The following is a 17881-nucleotide window of genomic DNA, read 5'->3' on the forward strand; positions in this document are numbered from 1 at the left end:
ATTATCTGGTATTTGTAACAATATTCCCTAACAGGCACGATCACCACGAACACAGCTAAAGGATCAAGTACAGTAACTACAACTAACTAACGTTGTAGCCTCTATGGTTGTAGCCTAGCAGATTGGACAATTTGCTGTTAGCTGACAGTGAGGCACGTATCTGTCAATCAAAGTGACCACGCCCTAATGTATGCACAAACTTTAAGACCTAATATAAATATAAAGGGTCACGTTAGAAATCAATTCACTCACAGATCCATAATCATGAAGGTGGAATCTAACTATATTGATAATAAAATGTATGGAGCCAGGGGTAGAAACATGTTTTTTTCTGCTGTAAAATGGGGCATTTTAACATGGGGGTCTATGGAAATTGCTCCTTTCTGCAGCCATCGCCTATCGGCCAATATATGAACTGCAGTGTGTGGCACTTCCGTATTGGCTTCCCGGCTCTACCCCACAGTTTGCCGCTTGGTAGCGTCCCAATGGCCTTATTTCTGCCAGAGGATCGAGGAGCGAGGAGCGTTAATGGAGGAGCTGCCTATAATCGAGGAACCACCAGACCATCCTCCGATGAAATCCTCAGATACTCGCGCCGCCCCCTTACTGTGTATCGCTCACTGATTGGACGATGCAGTGCATGCACTGATCTGATGCTTCTTGACATGAGAGCAGTTTCCCAGCGGAGTGAAGAAAATACATGAACCTCACGGGAGTCACTCCTCAGTTTATACCGTGTTTTGTTTCAATTCATGTTTAATTTAGTTAGAAATATGTGATATATCTGAACAACAAAGTGGTCAAAAATCATTCTATTCATTTATTGGAAACATTTTCATGATCGCTTTTTTCGTTTTACATTTTCATTTATTGTCATTTCCATTCAGTCAGTCATTAAGTGCTATTAAAATGTTAATGTGCTACATATCCAAACAAACAAACAAAGTGTGCAATCCAGTGAATGTTAATCTAACTGGGTTTTGATAGATAATATATCTCTTTTTCTTCTCTCAATTATTTTATTTCTATTGTGCACTCTAATCAATATTAATCAAACTATTGTTCGTTTATACATTTTAAGAATGGCGTTTATCTTTTTTGAGAATGAGTTCTTATTTTATTTTATTTATTGGGGTCTACAACAGATGATACAAATGTTTGTGTCAGTAAATGTGTACTAACAGAGGCGGGGGTGTGTGTGGAAACAACGGGGACAGAGCTGCTGTCAGACGATCAGCTGTGCAGCGTCATCACAAACGGACGTCGCTTGACGTGACGCTCCGGAGGAAAGGACGTCCCATTGCTCTTAAAACTGATTTCCCTAGAGGCTTCTCAATACTCAAATGTCCCGTCCTCGACTCCCCTCCTCGACTCCCCTCCTCGAGACTTAGACCCGCCCACAGGAGATGCGAGCGGAGGACCGAGGAGGGGAACCGAGGAGAGAGGAGGGGAAGCAGCAGATGTTTAAAGAAATGAGAACTCCTCTCCTCTGAGCGGTCATTTTAAAGAGACGTCTGTTCATTATTACGTGGCAACAGCTGCATCAGCTGTCGAGTGTTTTGTCATAGCGCTGTATCTCTGTTAGATCAGCTGAACATTGTTCCCCCACATATTTACTTTGAATTCATTGAGAGTGCGGTATAATGAGACAATAACAGACTACAGATGCGGACACACACACACAAATATATTTAAATAACTATATATAATTTAAAGTATGAGAGCACTCTCATAATAACGTAACACAATAAGAGACTGGATATATCCCCCCCTCTCTCTGGTCGCTGAAATGGGGAATTGAAATTACGGGCCAAAAGTTGTATTTACAAGTAGGCCTATTAAAAGTAAGCAGAGGACACCAAACCAACTGAGACCCGTCTGTCCGCCGCATTTACGCACTGTACAACACACACCTACACACTGTACCACACACACCTACAGCTCCTAAAGCATAAGCCGTTGTGTATTTTATTATGTGAAGCAATGGTCTTAGAAGAATATCGACTCTTTGTTTGTAGATATCTACTAAACTAAAGCAAATAAAGAGAGTTTGATTGATTGATTGAAAAGTTTATTAACAGCTTGTATATTGGGTACAGTACAGTACAGCTCAAAACATACAATTGTTAAGGGGATGCAGACCAGAGAAAGACTTTCGTCTTGTTTACATCAGGGTCCCCCATTTCCAATTCATCATATCATTTAAGACATATAAGACATATTTGACATACAGATGGCTTATTTACAATTTACATACAGGTGGTTTTTTCTTACATACAGATTGCTTATTTACAATTTTCATTTTAGATTTCGTTCTAATACATCCTAACCGGACATTTAAGACATACCAAGTCTACAGATATACAGTTAGTAACAGAGTCTAAAATGCGAGTATATACATAGATGGGGGGGGGGGGAAGCTGTCCATTGAACGACAGGTTGAGATTTGTACCATTACCGGGGCCAGTTTTGCAATGCTCTCCCCCGAAGGTGCTCTTTAAGAGAGGTTTTGAAGGTAAGTATAGTTTTACTTTCCTTTACAGTTGTGGGAAGAGCGTTCCACCTTGATGTGGCATAATTGCGAAACGTGTATTCCCCCTTTTTTGTGCCAAATCTGGGTTTCACATGATTTGTGGAGCTCCCTCTGGTGTTATGATTATGGTATTCCTTGACCTTTGGGAATAATTTTGACATGTACATGGGTACCATAGAGGTGTAGTGGATCTTGTAGACCAGGCCCATTGCAAGTAGCTGTACTCTGTCGTCTACTCTAAGCCATCCTAGGTTGTCAAAGTGGGCAGAGGTGAGGTGGGTTCTAGATGAGAGGTCAAGCAGTAGTCTGACCAGTTTATTTTGCGATGTTTGAAGTTTTATTTTTAGCGCCTTGGAGGTGCTATGGTACCATGACGTGCAAGCATAGTCATAGTACCCTTGAATGAGTGCTCTTGCCAGAGTTTTCAGGGTGTTTTTGTTTACCAGAGATGAGATCCGGTATAGGAATCTAGTTCTTTGATTGACTTTTTTTATTACATTGGATGCCATTTTGTCACAGGAGAGGTTTGCCTCAAGAATAGATCCTAGGTATGTAATTTCCTTCTTACTTGTGACAATAATGTCGCCCACTGCAACTGAGAAGTCGTCGGATTTGCTGAGATTATGTTTCGAACCGAAGAGAATGGACTCTGTTTTACCCAGGTGTAATGATAATTTATTATCGGCGAGCCAGGTGCAGATTCTTCCGAGCTCGGAGCTGAGGGTTTTTTCAACCTGCAACCTGTTCCTGCCAGAGACCAGCAGGGCTGAGTCGTCCGCGAACAGGAACAAGTTGCAGTCACATGCTGATGACATGTCATTTACATAAATTAGGAACAGTAACGGACCTAATATGCTTCCTTGTGGAACACCACAGCTCACTGGGAGAGTAGGCCTGTTATACTGAGTGATATATATTATACACACTGCTCTGCTTTCTGCACGGACCTTACAGCTGTTCTCTCTGGAAAGATCGCGACGCGATGAAAGCAGTTTCTAAAATAATATCCAGGGGATGCATGCATAGCTGTCATTGGCTGAGATAAGTCCGGCCGTGCGTCACGCCTCCACCGTTCCCGGAAATGCATCCGCGGAGGAGCCGTGGAGGAACCATCAGTGTATCCTCGGTTATAGCTCCTCCAGAGAGCCTCCTCGACGCTCGATGCTCGGTCCTCGGTGTGCATTTAGAGAAATGAGACGTCCTTCAAAATGGCGCGCTGAAATTCATTTCCGGGTCACTACCGGAGGACCGAGGAGTCGAGCAGTCGAGGAGGGGAAATTTGAGTATTGAGAAGTCTCTCATGCTTCTCGTGGTTTCCTTGTGTCCCTCCATGCTTCCCTGGTGGGAGGGACTAGACGCAGGGAAACGACGCAAGTGAGGGAAGCAAGGAATCCATTTAACCGAAGTGAGAAGGATATATATCATTTGGCTCCTCCTCTTCAATGGCGGCTGTGGCGTAATCTTCCGCCCTCCTTTCACCAATGTCCGATATCGCACATAACAGAGGATTTTGACATTGTACATTCAATACATAACTAAACACGCCTTTTCTCCTCCTTATCTCTTTCATGACTTTTCATTTAATACATTTTAACGGCTGCAATCGTTACTTTTCCCTAAAACCTGAAGTCAAGCTACTGTTGGTATTTTGGAGATCCTTCCGGAATAGCTTTTCAAATAAACTTGAACCACAGGCGAAAGCTAACCGGAAGTATTTTCACAATAAAACAGTTATAAAAGTACTGGTGTTTAATCTATCTTATATCATCAAATATTGATTTTAATTTCTAACAATATTCATAGCATGTTGATGCTTGTCAAACAATATTTGATTTGCTTTAGTTTTGGTGTAAACTTTAGTTGTAACTTTCACTTCCATCATTACAATTGCAGCCTATATACCACCCGATGCTAATGCTAAGCTAGCTATCAAGGAACTGCATGTAGCCATTAGCACGCAACAGACATTACACCCGGAGTCTGTCTTCATCATTGCTGGAGATTTCAATCACTCCAATCTAAAGACTGTTCTCCCCAAATTCCACCAAAATATCTCTAGAGGAGATAGGACCCTGGATCATGTATATACCAATATCAAAGATGCATATAAGGCCCTCCCTCTCCCCCACCTGGGTCAGTCAGAACATATCTCACTGTTCCTTCTACCCAAATACCACCCCCTTATCAGACGAGTCAAGCCATAGGTCAATACAGTGAAAGTCTGGCCTGAGGGAGCAGAGTGCAATTTACAGCATCAGCTTCAAATCACCAACTGGAACAACTTAGCTGTAACTGCCACTATGGATTCCCAAATAGACATTGACGCATACACCTCTTCTGTTTTGGATTTCATCAACACCTACATCAGTGATTCCACCACCACCAAACAGATCAAAATCTTCCCTAATCAGAAGCCATGGCTGGATGGGCAGGTCCTCCAACTGCTGAAGGCACGTGACACCGCCTTCAGGTCAGGAGACGCACAGGACTGCCGTCTAGCCAGGGCTGAGCTGAAACGGGGCAACAAAAGGGCGAAGCACTACCACAAGCTAAAGATTGAGGAGCACTTTAACACCTCTGACCCCCGACGCATGTGGCAGGGGTTACAGACCTCAAACCCACCCGGGCCTCCCCCCCGTCCACTGACCCCTCTCTTCCAGATGAGCTTAATTATTTATATGCTCGTTTTGACAGGGTCAATCACGAGGTAGCCACTTGGGCCACTCTCCCTGCAGACCATCTGCCCCTCACACTCTCCCCCACAGATGTGCATGCTGAACTGAGCAGGACAAACACACGTAAGGCCGCTGGCCCCGATGGCATCCCCGGATGTGTACTCAGCTCTTGTGCTGAGCAGCTGACCAGGGTCCTGACTGACATCTTCAACCTGTCCTTGGCCCAAGCAAAAGTCCCCACGTGCTTGAAATTAGTGTTGCACGGTGTACTGATACTTGAAAGGTACCGCGATACCCTGCCGTTAAAAACGTTACGATTCCTCCGTTTCATTAGTATCGGTACTTTAAGAATGACGGGGAAAAGTACAATATTTTGCAGAAGTGCTCTAGTATCTGTATTTTCTTCTGACACCAGTTCTCTTGTGTTCTCTTTAGATCCCACCTCCACGATCCATGCATTTGTCAGTCTCTTCCTCCGCCCACCTGTCGGCCATGTCGCTGAAGGTGCAGACCAGCAACGTGACCAACAAGACGGATCCAAAGTCCATCAACTCCCGGGTGTTCATCGGCAACCTGAACACTGCGGTGGTGAAGAAGTCGGACGTGGAGACCATCTTCTCAAAGTACGGCCGTGTTCTGGGCTGCTCCGTGCACAAGGGCTACGCCTTCATCCAGTACGCCAGCGAGAGGCGCGCCCAGGGGGCCGTGATGGGGGAGAACGGGAGGGTGCTGGCCGGACAGACGCTGGGTGAGTCACACTGCGGGAATTATATCTTTACTCACACAGCAGGAAATGTTGACTTTAATTAAATGTAATATGTCAACACGTTTCAAATAACTGTATTAAGTTAGTAGGAAGCAATAATATTAAAGGTCCCATCATATGCTTTTCGGGTTATTACCCGTTCCCTTGTGTGTTATGTAGGTTTTTCAGCATGGTGTGCAAAGTAACAAACCCTCAAATACACCCTGTAGGGAGTAAAACTCTAACACAGAAAATACTGGGGACTGGCTTCAGTAGAAGCTGCTGGTTAGCATCTTCCGAGTAAATCGCCAGAAGCGCTGACACCTCCTCATCACTCCACCACTCTCATGTTATATTTTGTGTTGCCATAAGTTAGTCTCTCTCAGTTGGTGAGCTGGGTTAATGCTAATGCTAATAATGCTAATGCGAGCAAATAAAATGGCGGCTTCACAAAACATTTCTGAGTTTTACGGGGCGTGGTTTGCAATTCGCCCAGCCAATCAGAAATTGTTAATGTGGCCGACACAGCCACGAACCTTTTTCTCCCCAGGAAATCCCTGCTCTCTAGCAGGAACTATCTGGGGGTGAAAAGGTTCACACAAACTAAGTTCTAGTTCCAGATCTTTTTGGTGTGAACGCAAAATCTCAAGAACTATCGGAACTATTCCTGGGAAAATTACTCCGGTGTTTAAAGCGCCTATTGCAATCTCTGAGACCTGACAAACTGACTCAAACACTGTTGACAATTTTTTACCCGATCATGTGGCTTTTCATATGAATCGCAAACTCCAAAGAGGTGGAGGGCTACACTGTTTTTTAAAAACACACTTTCTGCCAGATTGGTAGAAAGTCTTTCAGGTACCCCTCTCCACAGTCCACAGACTGGTCCACCAGGGAGTGGTGGACATTGCTGCTCTCCGGCATTCCCTCATCAAGCTGCCTGCTGGTCCAGAGCTGGAGGAGGTCGGGGCTTCCAGCAGTTGGCCAACAGCCCGGCATTCAGTTCCTGTGTGGGTGCAATAGACGGGTGCCACATACGCATCAGGGCCCCATCCGGACCCCATCCGGACCCCATCCGGACCCACTGGCCAGGATTACGTGAATAGGAAGCTCTTCCCATCCATACAGCTGCAGGCTGTATGCGATGGGAAAGGGAGATTCCTACCAACATTTGTAGGATTTCCGGGCTCAGTCCACGACACCCGTGTCATGAAGCACAGTGCCCTCTATAAAGAGGCTCTTTACCCTCCTCCAGGGTACTTCATTGTGGGGGATGGTGGCTACCCCTGCATTGTACACCCCATAATTATTGTAACCCCGTATCGGGAGCCACTACAGGGGAGGGTACAGAGCCGATTCAACGGCTGCCATGCAAAAGCGCGCAGCATAATACAGCGCGCCTTCGGGAAACTGAATGTGCGATGGAGGTGCCTCCTGACGAAGGCCTTGGAGGTCAACCATAACTTTGTCCCTGCTGTGGTCACTGCCTGCTGTGTCCTACACAACATCTGCCTTACTGCAGGAGACATTCTTGAACTGTTAGAGGAGGAGGAGCAGGGGGGGGTAGAGAGGTCTCCACCTCGTCCTGTGAGGGGGGAGCGAGGTGGACAGGGCCGGAGGAGAGACAGACTGGCAGACCAAATCTCGGCTCCTGACCACAACCCAGTCCAGCTGCACGACCATGATTACTGCTGAGAGGATATATATTTTTGGCCAGTTTTTTTGTTACCCATTAGTTTTGTTGACAGGTTAAAAATGCATTTACTGGCCAGATGCATTACTCTGTTCTTTTGTTTGTGCCATTTACAGTTGCAAGAAAAAGTATGTGAACCCTTTGGAATTACCTGGATTTCTGCATACGTTGGTCAGAGGAAGCCACTGCTGTCCACGTTTGAAGTTTGCAAAAGAGCACCTGGATGTTCCACAGCACTACTGGCAAAATATTCTGTGGACAGATGAAACCAAAGTTGAGTTTTTTGGAAGGAACACACAACGCTATGTGTTGAGAAAAAAAGGCACAGCACACCATTACATTACATTGCATTTAGCTGACGCTTTTATCCAAAGCGACTTACAATAAGTGCGTTCGACCAACAAAATACAACATTGAAGAAAACAGAATCATATAAGTACATCAGGTTTCATAGAGCAAAAACATTTCAAGTGCTACTCAACTGGCTTTAGGTAAGCCAGTCCTTTATTAGTATATAAGTGCTTTGTTAATAGTTCTATTGCTCGAAGTGGAGTCGAAAGAGATGAGTTTTCAGTCTGCGCCGGAAGGTGTGTAAGCTTTCTGCTGTCCTGATTTCAATGGGGAGCTCATTCCACCATTTTGGAGCCAGGATAGCAAACCCACGTGTTTTTACTGATGGGAACTTGGGTCCCCTTCGCAGCGAGGGTGCATCGAGCCGTTTGGTTGATGCAGAGCGGAGTACACGTGCTGGGGTGTACGGTTTAACCATGTCCTGACCAACATCAAAACCTCATCCCAACTGTGAAGTATGGTGGAGGGAGCATCATGGTTTGGGGCTGCTTTGTTGCCTCAGGGCCTGGACAGATTGCCATCATCGACGGAAAAATGAATTCTCAAGTTTATCAAGACATTTTGCTGGAGAACTTAAGGCCATCTGTCTACAAATTGAAGCTCAACAGAAGATGGGTGATGCAACAGGACAACAACCCAAAGCACAGAAGTAAATCAACAATAGAATGGCTTCAACAGAAGAAAATACGCCTTCTGGAGTGGCCCAGTCAGAGTCCTGACCTCAACCCAATTGAGATGCTGTGGCATGACCTCAAGAGAGCGATTCACACCAGACATCCCAAGAATATTGCTGAACTGAAACAGTTGTGTAAAGAGGAATGGTCCAAAATTCCTCCTGACCGTTGTGCAGGTCTGATATGCAACTATAGGAAACGTTTGGTTGAGGTTATTGCTGCCAACATTTTATGACCAACTTATGCAGAAATCCAGGTAGTTCCAAAGGGTTCACATACTTTTTCTTGCAACTGTATAAGCCTTATTTCCAATGTCACCTTGCTCATGTTTATTTAGAGCAAAGGACTTTACAGACACATGTCTTTATTACAAATTGTATGGGATGTGAAATAGGCCATCACAGAATTTCATCTGAAAGTGTTACGTTTAGTGTTGAAATGGAGTCATGTTCAGTCATTTTTCTGTATGATGTCCTTTTGTTGTTCTGTTGTTTATGTTTTTATGTCTTCTTGTGGAACCTACTGCTGCAGGTCTCCCTTGAAAAAGAGATCATTGATCTCAATGGGATTTTACCTGGATAAATAAAGGTATTGAATTGAATTGAATAAAATATTGGTATGCTTTGACTGAACTTTAAAAGAAAGAAGATACATGTGTTAGTAATTGTACTTATAGGGCTTGAGCTGCAGTAACTTGACTCAATTTGTATTGATTTATTAATAAAACATCCCTGATATTGCATTTGGATAATTTACACATGGTTGGTTTAGGCGCAGAATTATGAGGAGGAGATTTACAATTCAGAAATGAAAGTGGTCATTATGAGTTTCAGTATACCTTGGGTTGCACAATGAGTTTAAAAACGTTGGCTTTTTAGTCATGTCACAATCATAACATATTGAGCTTTGTATACAAATAAAGATCTCCTTGTATATTTTCAGTAAACATGTGTTGGTTTTTGTTCTGTATTTCGAACTGTAAAGAAGGCTACTGATTTAACGACAAACTTAATATTTATTCCAAACTTAAATATTTTCATAAACGTCACACAAAACAATATAACAAATCCAAACCAAACGAAAAACAAAGAACGGAAACTATTCTTTTCGAACTAACGTTTCAAATAAGTCGAGGAATCTTTTGGAGGTTTCCTCACTGGCTGCCTGCTGGCGGTTGAAGCGGTCCTCCTCCTTGGCCGCCTCCTCCTCCTTGGCCGCCTCCGCCTCCAGGAACTGCAATAAACTGCGTTTTCTTTTTTTCCGGGGAGGGGGACCAGCAGAGGTGGATGGCTCAACATCCTCCTGGCTGTCCGAGCCAGACTTGGCGGCCTCCTCATCCTCCACTGTAGCCTGGCTCTGGACAGCCTCAGTGGATGTTGAGCCACTGCCAGAAGCCACAGCAGCAGTGGCCGAGTCCATCAGGGTGGGAGGGTCGATGGATGGCCTCCCACCGATGGCCTCATGCATGGCCGTAAAATATGGCCATGTGGCTGCTGTGGCCTCTCCCCTGTCGGTCCCTGTCCCGGTTGGGGGGCATCTCAACTCCTACAAAAACACAAACAAGAGGTAAAGTTATACATCAGCATGCTGAGCAGACACAACCATGGTTTCACAGACACACAAGAGTAAACGCAAAAATGACAACATCATTACCTTGTATTTTCGTTTCAAGTTGTCCCACTTGTGGGGCTTACAGAACCGAATGGGCCTTTGGAATTTCCCTGAGTGATACAAGAGATGTTTCAAGCTGGTCAGCAATTAATAAGGTCTGCAGCAACAGTTGCATCTATCAAAGCAATCGATATTTAAACTCACAGGTTCAGCAGACAATATGAAAATACAAATTGTAACCACCAATACGTAAATGCTAAGGATCATATGTTCCCAACCAGGAAAATGTCACTCACTCCCAGGCTTTCTTGGCAGTGTGCCTTCGGCCCGTGAAAAGCTCGTCATTCTCGACCCTCACTTTAATAAGGGTCAGAGTTTCCTCCTCTGTCCCTGTGAAAAGACAAAGTAAAAAGGTGTAGCTTCAAACTGTTGGGAGATTTACCGACTCTGTAATGAGCAATTGATTATATAACAACATAGCCCAAATCAAATGATAGTGCTGAATGCTAAACAAAGTTCGTGTTGATTTAATACTCTTAAAAATAAATAAACGTTTGCCCTTTTAAACATCATAGCATGCTGTAGCAGGATTGGGTGTAGTTAAAATGTGGATAAAAACATAAAGAATATCAGGTGAAATGTCAATAAGGAATGCGGTTAGAAGGCTCTAACTGCATACAGACGGGCGGAGTTTGATCGCGCATTTCACTTCTTAAATAACTAATGCAACGTATCATTGTCAACACTTACATTTGTGCTTTGCTCCCGCCATGGTTTTTAAATGAATCCAGCGGTATGTCACGCCTCTTTTATACTCCACCGTTCCTGGAAATGCATCCGTGGAGGAGCGTGGAGGACCCATCAGTGTCTCCTCGGTTATAGCTCCTCCAGAGAGCCTCCTCGACGCTCGATGCTCGGTCCTCAAAATGCATTTAGAGAAATGAGATGTCCTTCAACATGGCGTGCTGAAATTCATTTCCGGGTCACTACCGGAGGACCGAGGAGTCGAGGAGTCGAGGAGGGGAAATTAGAGTATTGAGAAACCTCTTTTCTCTCACACATACATGCATTCTTCTCTTGCATACATATATTGTCTTCAGACATGCATATATTATTTATAATATTAAATGTAAACATTGAATGAATGTGCATGAGAGCAAAATGTATAAATATGAGCATTAAAATATATGAATATGAGAACAAAATGCATGAATGTGTGTGACAATATATAAATGTGTGCATTGAAATATGATAATATGAGAGCAACACGTATGAATGTGTGAGTGTAAATATATACGTGTGTGAGAGTGAACATGTATGTATGTAAAAGGAGAATGTACGTGTGTAAGAGTGAACATGTATGTATGTAAAAGGAGAATGTACGTGTAGGCATGGCCGTATCTACCATTGAGGTCACCGAGGTCCGGACCTCGGTAATATTTTTCGAGTTGTGTATATAACAAAACTTGTGAAATAATTGCACTAAACGGGGTTATTTGTAGTACTTCCATTTACTGACGATGGGGGCGCTGCATAACTACGTAGCCTCGATTAAAGCAAACAGAAGAAGACGACATGTATCAACAAACCTCCGCAGCCCGGACTTGAACCGGAGCAGCGAAGGAGTGATGAGGTATCTAGAGATCTGAGTCCAGCGGGCTGCTTGTGTTTCTGTTCATCAGGACATCATAGGACCAGCAGATCCTGTGTGAACTCTCTACGTTAGTCAGTGAACGTCCGACAACATGCACACTAACTTATTTTGCAGCTATAGTATAGGCTATACTTTGGGTTAAATTGCGTGAATAAACTAGCTAGAGAGCTCAAGTTAATTACATTCATCCAATGTCAGAAGGATTACCTTTTAACAAATGTTGTAATGCTTTTCTTTCATTTCAATTTGAATAAAACATTGAAGATATAACATTGTATTGTTTTCTTTTTACACTGACTCAGATATAATTAAAAGACTACATCAGTCGAAGCTCAGCTTTGGTAAGGAAGAGACAGGACAGGCAGAGAGAAAGAGAGAGAGAGAGCAAGTGATGGAAGTCAGGGAGGAACTGCAGGTACAGTCACACAAAATAATGTAGGCTTAATAAGCCCATCTATGTATCTATCTATGTATCTATCTATGTATCTATAACAATAGTCTTAATTTACAATAGGCATAATTTTTAAACAACATAGGCCTACATCTATTGCAGTTATGATGTCATAATCAGTGGCGGTTTCTCCTGGAGGCCAAGGGAAGCCAGGCTTCCCCTGTTTTTTCGGAGTGTAGTTATAATTTTAATAAATAAATAAAAACACTTCGTTTAGTTTCGGAAATTATTTGTTGTGTGTTGCTGCCGGCCCGTCTCTCCCCCATTCTCATTGAGTATTTTACAAAGAGTGAAACAGCGCCCCTCTAGATGTTATGGTGAAACAGTAGATTGCACTCTCTGCTGCGAGAGGAGGCCAGCCGAAATTGGCTCCCCTTGGTGAAAAAAAATTGAGAGATTGACCAATCAGATGAGGCTCACGTGATGCCCCTGCCAACCTGTGATTAGTCAGGGCCATGCCAAGGGAAGCCAGAGGCGGCTGGCTTCAAAAATAATGTATGCTGCAGCCCACTGACTTGGTTTGAAATCAATATATTATCCAATTTGTGACCCCCCACAGGACATAAAAAGCACCTAACTAGATCATGAAAATCCCAAAAATCTCGGGGGGTACCCCCCGAACATGTTTGGACCTCGGTATTTAGGAAATCCTGGATACGGCCCTGCGTGTAGGGGTGTAACGGTATCCGTATTCGTCCCGTACCGTCACTGTTCGGACATCACGTTTCGGCACAAGCAGTCACACGACGAATACGCCTTTTTTTTTACGAGTGGGAAACAAAGTCACATTCAGGGCAGTATCCATTACACTATTTATAATCCAGGGGGCGGTATTGCGCCTAAAAGCTGTTTGCCAGCCGCCCTTAAACAACAAATGAAGAACAAGAAGAAACACAACAAAACGAACAAAATACAAGAAGAAGAAAAGTTAGTATGGCGATTTCAGATAACACACAGGAGCTAGAACCCACCTGCTTCTTTTAAATCAGCTGTGTGGGAACATTTCGGGTTCCCTGTGGACTACAATAACAATTAAGTGCGCGAGTGGTGGATAGGACGAGGACGGTGTGTCGGCGTTGTTCGATAGCGGTGCGGTATGCTAATGTACATGCTAATTCATATCAGAAGGCATCACCCAGATTTGCCAATCACCGGAGCCCGGCAAAAGACAACAGCAGTTCAGCAGTTTATCCCCGCTGTTTAAACCAATAGACATGAAAGCCTTGAGACCAAAATAAATAACGGAAGCTTTTGGCATATGTTTTTCAACGATGTTAACTGTGATGGTTATTCTCGCGTCCAGGAAAGAGAAGCTTAAAAAGGAGACTAAATGGAGTCTCTGAGATGTTTTCAAATTGGTACTTTAATTAATAAAAGGCGCGGTACAGTCACAAACAGGATATTGTCCGACAGAAAAGCAGCTGTCTCTGGCCCTCGCTAGCAGAGAAAAGAGGCCGAACCGCTCAGGTGCTGCTGTTATATAGCTTCTGCAGGCTCCTCCCTGCGGGCCGGCCCTCCACATCTTAATGTCCGTTGTTACGTTTAAACAGAGGATTCAGCCATTGTACATTCAATACATACTTAAACACGCCTCTTCTCCTCATATTGTCTTTCATCACTTTTCCTTTAACACATTCTAAACGTTGTAGTTAATATTCTAAAAAATACAGAAAATACTTCACGGCTGGTTTGGTTTCTGGTCATTCCGGAAGTTGTCACATCTTACCCACGTCTGTAAACAATAACTTTATTCAAATAAACTATACCTTCATTTAATATTCAGCAATAATAATACGTCTATAGTTGCAGTGTTAAAATCAGTAGGTTTCTGTGTGCATCACTCCATGTCATTTCGCTACTAAATTAACCTCTATAAGAAATGGTAAACTAGCCACATGCTAACCGGAGATGAAGGATTTTCAGAATAAAAGCTTAACTGGTTGTGCACAATAATTTTCTGGTTTTTCAGTATAAAACAGCATTTAAACTGAAGGTACATTTAAGGTACATTATGCCATCAAAATATTGATTTTAATTTCTAACAGTCCCTCCTTACACACCTAAAAGGTGTGTATAATACTGAAATCAATGAGTTCTTCATCTGAACTCTGCATAGTACATCATTCATATCAAAAACATACAAACAAAATGGAATAGTGCGAATATCCTCAATTTTACAAAAATACAGAAATACTTTGACTGTGTTTAAACATAAAAGTTTTCCCTTGTGCATAACTTCTAGTGTTAACATTCAATATGGCTCTTCAAAATAGCAGCAATGGCTTGGTATCAGAACATTTCTTCCTCCCTCCTTTCACAGAAACCGTTCTCATACCACGCTCAGTGTTAAGTCACTTGTTTTTACAAAGTGAAAAGAAACTACCCATTTTAGAATTGTAATGATTCGAAAATACATGAAATCTACCATATAGAACAGTGAAAAATAATAAAAATGAAATAAACTATCTTGTAATAGTATAAGTAAATTGAAATGGATTCACTCCATTTTAGCATTTTATTTTGCTCACTTCTTCACATGATTTCATCATTTAAAGAATCACATCGGCTGGACATTCATTGAACAACCTCATCTCTGAACATCCATATCGTTTAACATCATTCAAACTAACTCATCATTTTCATCAACATCTGTATTGGGGTGGGCCGTCTTGTTCTACTAGCATTTGTAACTGTCTCCTCATGAGAAATGTACCCTCCCTCCTTTCATACCATTTAAGGTATGAAAGTAATATGTTCTCTAGAAGAGGCCGTCGTGATCAATCGGTATTTTAGGACATGGAATGAGTGCTACATTTAGGCCTCCCCTGGGCGCCCCTATGCTATCCTTTTACCCTGGAGCCTAAACTCCCCCTGGGACTGGTCTCTTAGCCCTACTGGCTTTGGGGTGGTCTGTTCTAATGCAGTGATAAAGTCCCTGAAATGGTGTGAAAACCGGTGGAATATCAATAACTCATTATACTAATTTATTTTCATTTCTGGTCTACTTAAATAACTATGCTAACCCCCTTTAACAGTGTGTGGAACCTTGGGTGCTCTAACAAGGACTTCAAAAACAGAAGTCATTTAATGGTTTGTAGTTCAATTCAGGAATGTTCACTCATGGCAGATATGTTTCTCCTTTTAAATAACATCTCTAAATGTCAGGTCATCACTGATTAAATGGAGGAGCATTAGGAGGTGGTGGCACTTGTCTTTTAAAACTCATACTCTGGTGCCGTGCGCTCCCTCTGAAGCTGCAAGTAAGATTTAAAACATCTGCAGGGTGGGTTGAGCGACCCCTTCTCCCTGAGCGATATTTATTGTTGAAAATATGCACCATTAAAATGAGTGATCCAAGGCCCTGCATGTATTACTCCCAATTGTACTAGTTTTTTCAAAATTAAAATCTTCAATCGCTCTTTGCCTAGTGTCTTTTTAAAACTCTACATCTTGGACAACAAACAAATGTTGTTTCCACCTTAACAGTTCTCCTGTGGTAACAACCATGCTACAATGGTGAAACCAATACTCTAGATTGGAATACTTTCTTTGGCTTGGTACTAGCTCTACCTTTAACATTTTCCATTCAAATAAAGATTTGCCTGCTATCTATATTGTAACAAATTAAATCTTCCCCAAATTCTCACATGAATAAGAATCTCTATAAGAATAATTTGTTTATTTTATGAAAATATTGAATAATATGTTCTACCCTCAGTGTGTTTTTAGGATTATTTTCTAATAAGTGTGTTTATGTGTAAACTCACTCACTCCTGTGTTCCTTCTCTCCCCCTCTGGTCGTCAAGCCACGACCCCCTCACGTTCTGCTGGCCCATGCCAACTCCTCTGGTTCTGTCTCCTCCTCCGTCCTGTCTTCTCCTCAGTCCATCCGCACTTGGATCTTTCCGCTGTAATTCTTTTCAGTGGCCCAACTGCTTTGCATTTCATCTCCTCCTTTTCAGTCTCTTGGCTGTTGCATGGAGTGGTGTATTCTGGTCTCATGTCCCACACTCCGCTATTGTGCCAAATCTCGCGGCTCAGTTTGGAACTTCATGTCCTGTTTGAGGGACCGATGAGTTTGCCTCTTTGTCAGCATGCTGGTTTGGTTCTGGATGCCTCAGGTGGAGATGGTTCTGGATGCCTCAGGTGGAGATGGTTCTGGATGCTTCAGGTGGAGATGGTTCTGGATGCCTCAGGTCGTTGTTGGTTCAGCTCGGGTTGTCTGTCTTTAAACCGGAGGAGGAGGAGTCTCCTGTGGTGAGGTCATTTGTCTGAAGATGGGGTCGTAGCAGTCTGACAGGCAGAGAGAGAGAGAGAGATCTCGGGCAGCATTACCTATAGTTAATTCTAACACACTGAGGTAAAACATATCCAATCCTTTCCACTCTATTTTCCTAATCTTACCATCTGTCTTAGATGTTAAATGTCATCTAAACCCAATTAATGTCTACTAATGGTTGTGCCATATCCCTAAACATTGTTTCCACCCACTGTAACATGGCTACTCCAAATAACTCTTTCAGGAAACCATTTTCTTCTATAAATTAAAAATACCTACATGTTTCAAGCACCACATATTTCACACACTATAAAAGAACGTCCCCATATTTTCTCCATCACTTTAAATCTCACTGTTATTTAGAACATAAGTAACTTTTGTGACTGGACATATCTGCAATGTCGCCACAATCTGCTGGGGAATTTTGTTCATAGAGTTTGTACGTACAAAGCTGTACTTGTGGGTTAGTAGCCTGTTTCTACTGTAATCATTTTTCAATAATTGTGCTCAGTTCACCGGTTGGTTGTCCATAAACTTAACAGGGGTGTTTCTGGCACAGACTAAAATATGGATCCAGTGTATTTTTAGATTCCCCTAATCTGTAAATTCACCTACATATCCCAATCACTTAAACCCATCTCATCATTTGATACAAGAACTGCATATATGGGGGGTGAATCATCTTGATTGTAATCGCCTCACCTTTGGGACCGAGTATTTCTAACTCCTCCTCTTGTTGCTCAGCTGATCTTTTGGCTCTGGGGATAAGTGAAACTCTCTGAAACACAGCTGGAGTTTTGTTAGTGATGTGGGCATTCTCTATGAGTGGACTAATGGATCCATGTCTTACTTGATATTGTACTCCCCATCCAACCAGAAAGGTGCCAAGTGTAATGAGCACAATCAACAATGCTATTCTGACTCTTATCCCTAGGGGACCCCACAATAGCTTTGGCTTTGTTCTTGACATCATCTCTATTTTCTCCATGGTTGTGTCAGTTACAGAATTTAAATAATGAGTACTATAATAACGTATACTAAAATTGGACTCTTTTTCAGATGTAAATCAAAAATAGGTTTTCACTTTAGTGTACTATCTATAAAAGTCTATAGACAATTCGTCTTTTGAGCTGTTTCTATCTTTATCTTATTTATATTTATTGTTTTGTTCCAGCTCTGCCAAATCAGTCCTAACTCCCAATAATGTTCTGGAAG

At 42.7% G+C, this 17881-nt stretch overlaps 2 protein-coding genes across 4 annotated transcripts in view; one reads left to right on the forward strand and one right to left on the reverse strand.

Moving 5' to 3' along the window:
* Positions 1-17881, forward strand: part of raly (RALY heterogeneous nuclear ribonucleoprotein) — a 356018-nt gene that overhangs the window by 185717 nt on the left and 152420 nt on the right. Inside the window, exons 1-2 of one of the 2 annotated variants that reach the window (XM_034220718.1) lie at positions 5273-5491; positions 5644-5956. In XM_034220718.1, the coding sequence (XP_034076609.1) occupies positions 5662-5956 (295 nt within the window). In that variant the 5' untranslated portion in view covers positions 5273-5491; positions 5644-5661. Of the gene's footprint in view, positions 1-5272; positions 5492-5643; positions 5957-17881 lie in introns of those variants that run through there. The other variant, XM_034220719.1, reaches the window with a different exon arrangement.
* On the reverse strand, positions 9326-11202 carry LOC117549113. Of its 2 annotated transcripts, XM_034220722.1 has the most exons (4): positions 11033-11202; positions 10579-10672; positions 10325-10392; positions 9342-10216 (listed from the first exon to the last, which is right to left on the reverse strand). In XM_034220722.1, exons 2-4 carry the CDS (start codon positions 10625-10627, stop codon positions 9770-9772), a joined length of 564 nt encoding a protein of 187 aa, XP_034076613.1. In that variant the 5' UTR covers positions 10628-10672; positions 11033-11202; the 3' UTR covers positions 9342-9769. The 2 variants fall into 2 exon arrangements, with proteins under 2 accessions (XP_034076611.1, XP_034076613.1); XM_034220720.1 differs by lacking the exon at positions 10579-10672 and having other exon boundaries at positions 9326-10216.

Source organism: Gymnodraco acuticeps, unplaced genomic scaffold, assembly GCF_902827175.1.
Source record: "Gymnodraco acuticeps unplaced genomic scaffold, fGymAcu1.1, whole genome shotgun sequence".
Taxonomy (NCBI): domain Eukaryota; kingdom Metazoa; phylum Chordata; class Actinopteri; order Perciformes; family Bathydraconidae; genus Gymnodraco; species Gymnodraco acuticeps.

Excerpts from the sequence above, each read along its gene's own strand:
- LOC117549113 (XM_034220720.1), bottom strand. The coding sequence starts at position 11,144 with ATGGGTCCTCCACGCTCCTCCACGGATGCATTTCCAGGAACGGTGGAG. Across the intron at positions 10,393-11,032 it reads GGCGGGAGCAAAGCACAAAT|GGAAATTCCAAAGGCCCATT; the intron begins GTAAGTGTTGAC and ends TGTATCACTCAG. Across the intron at positions 10,217-10,324 it reads ACTTGAAACGAAAATACAAG|GAGTTGAGATGCCCCCCAAC; the intron begins GTAATGATGTTG and ends GTGTTTTTGTAG.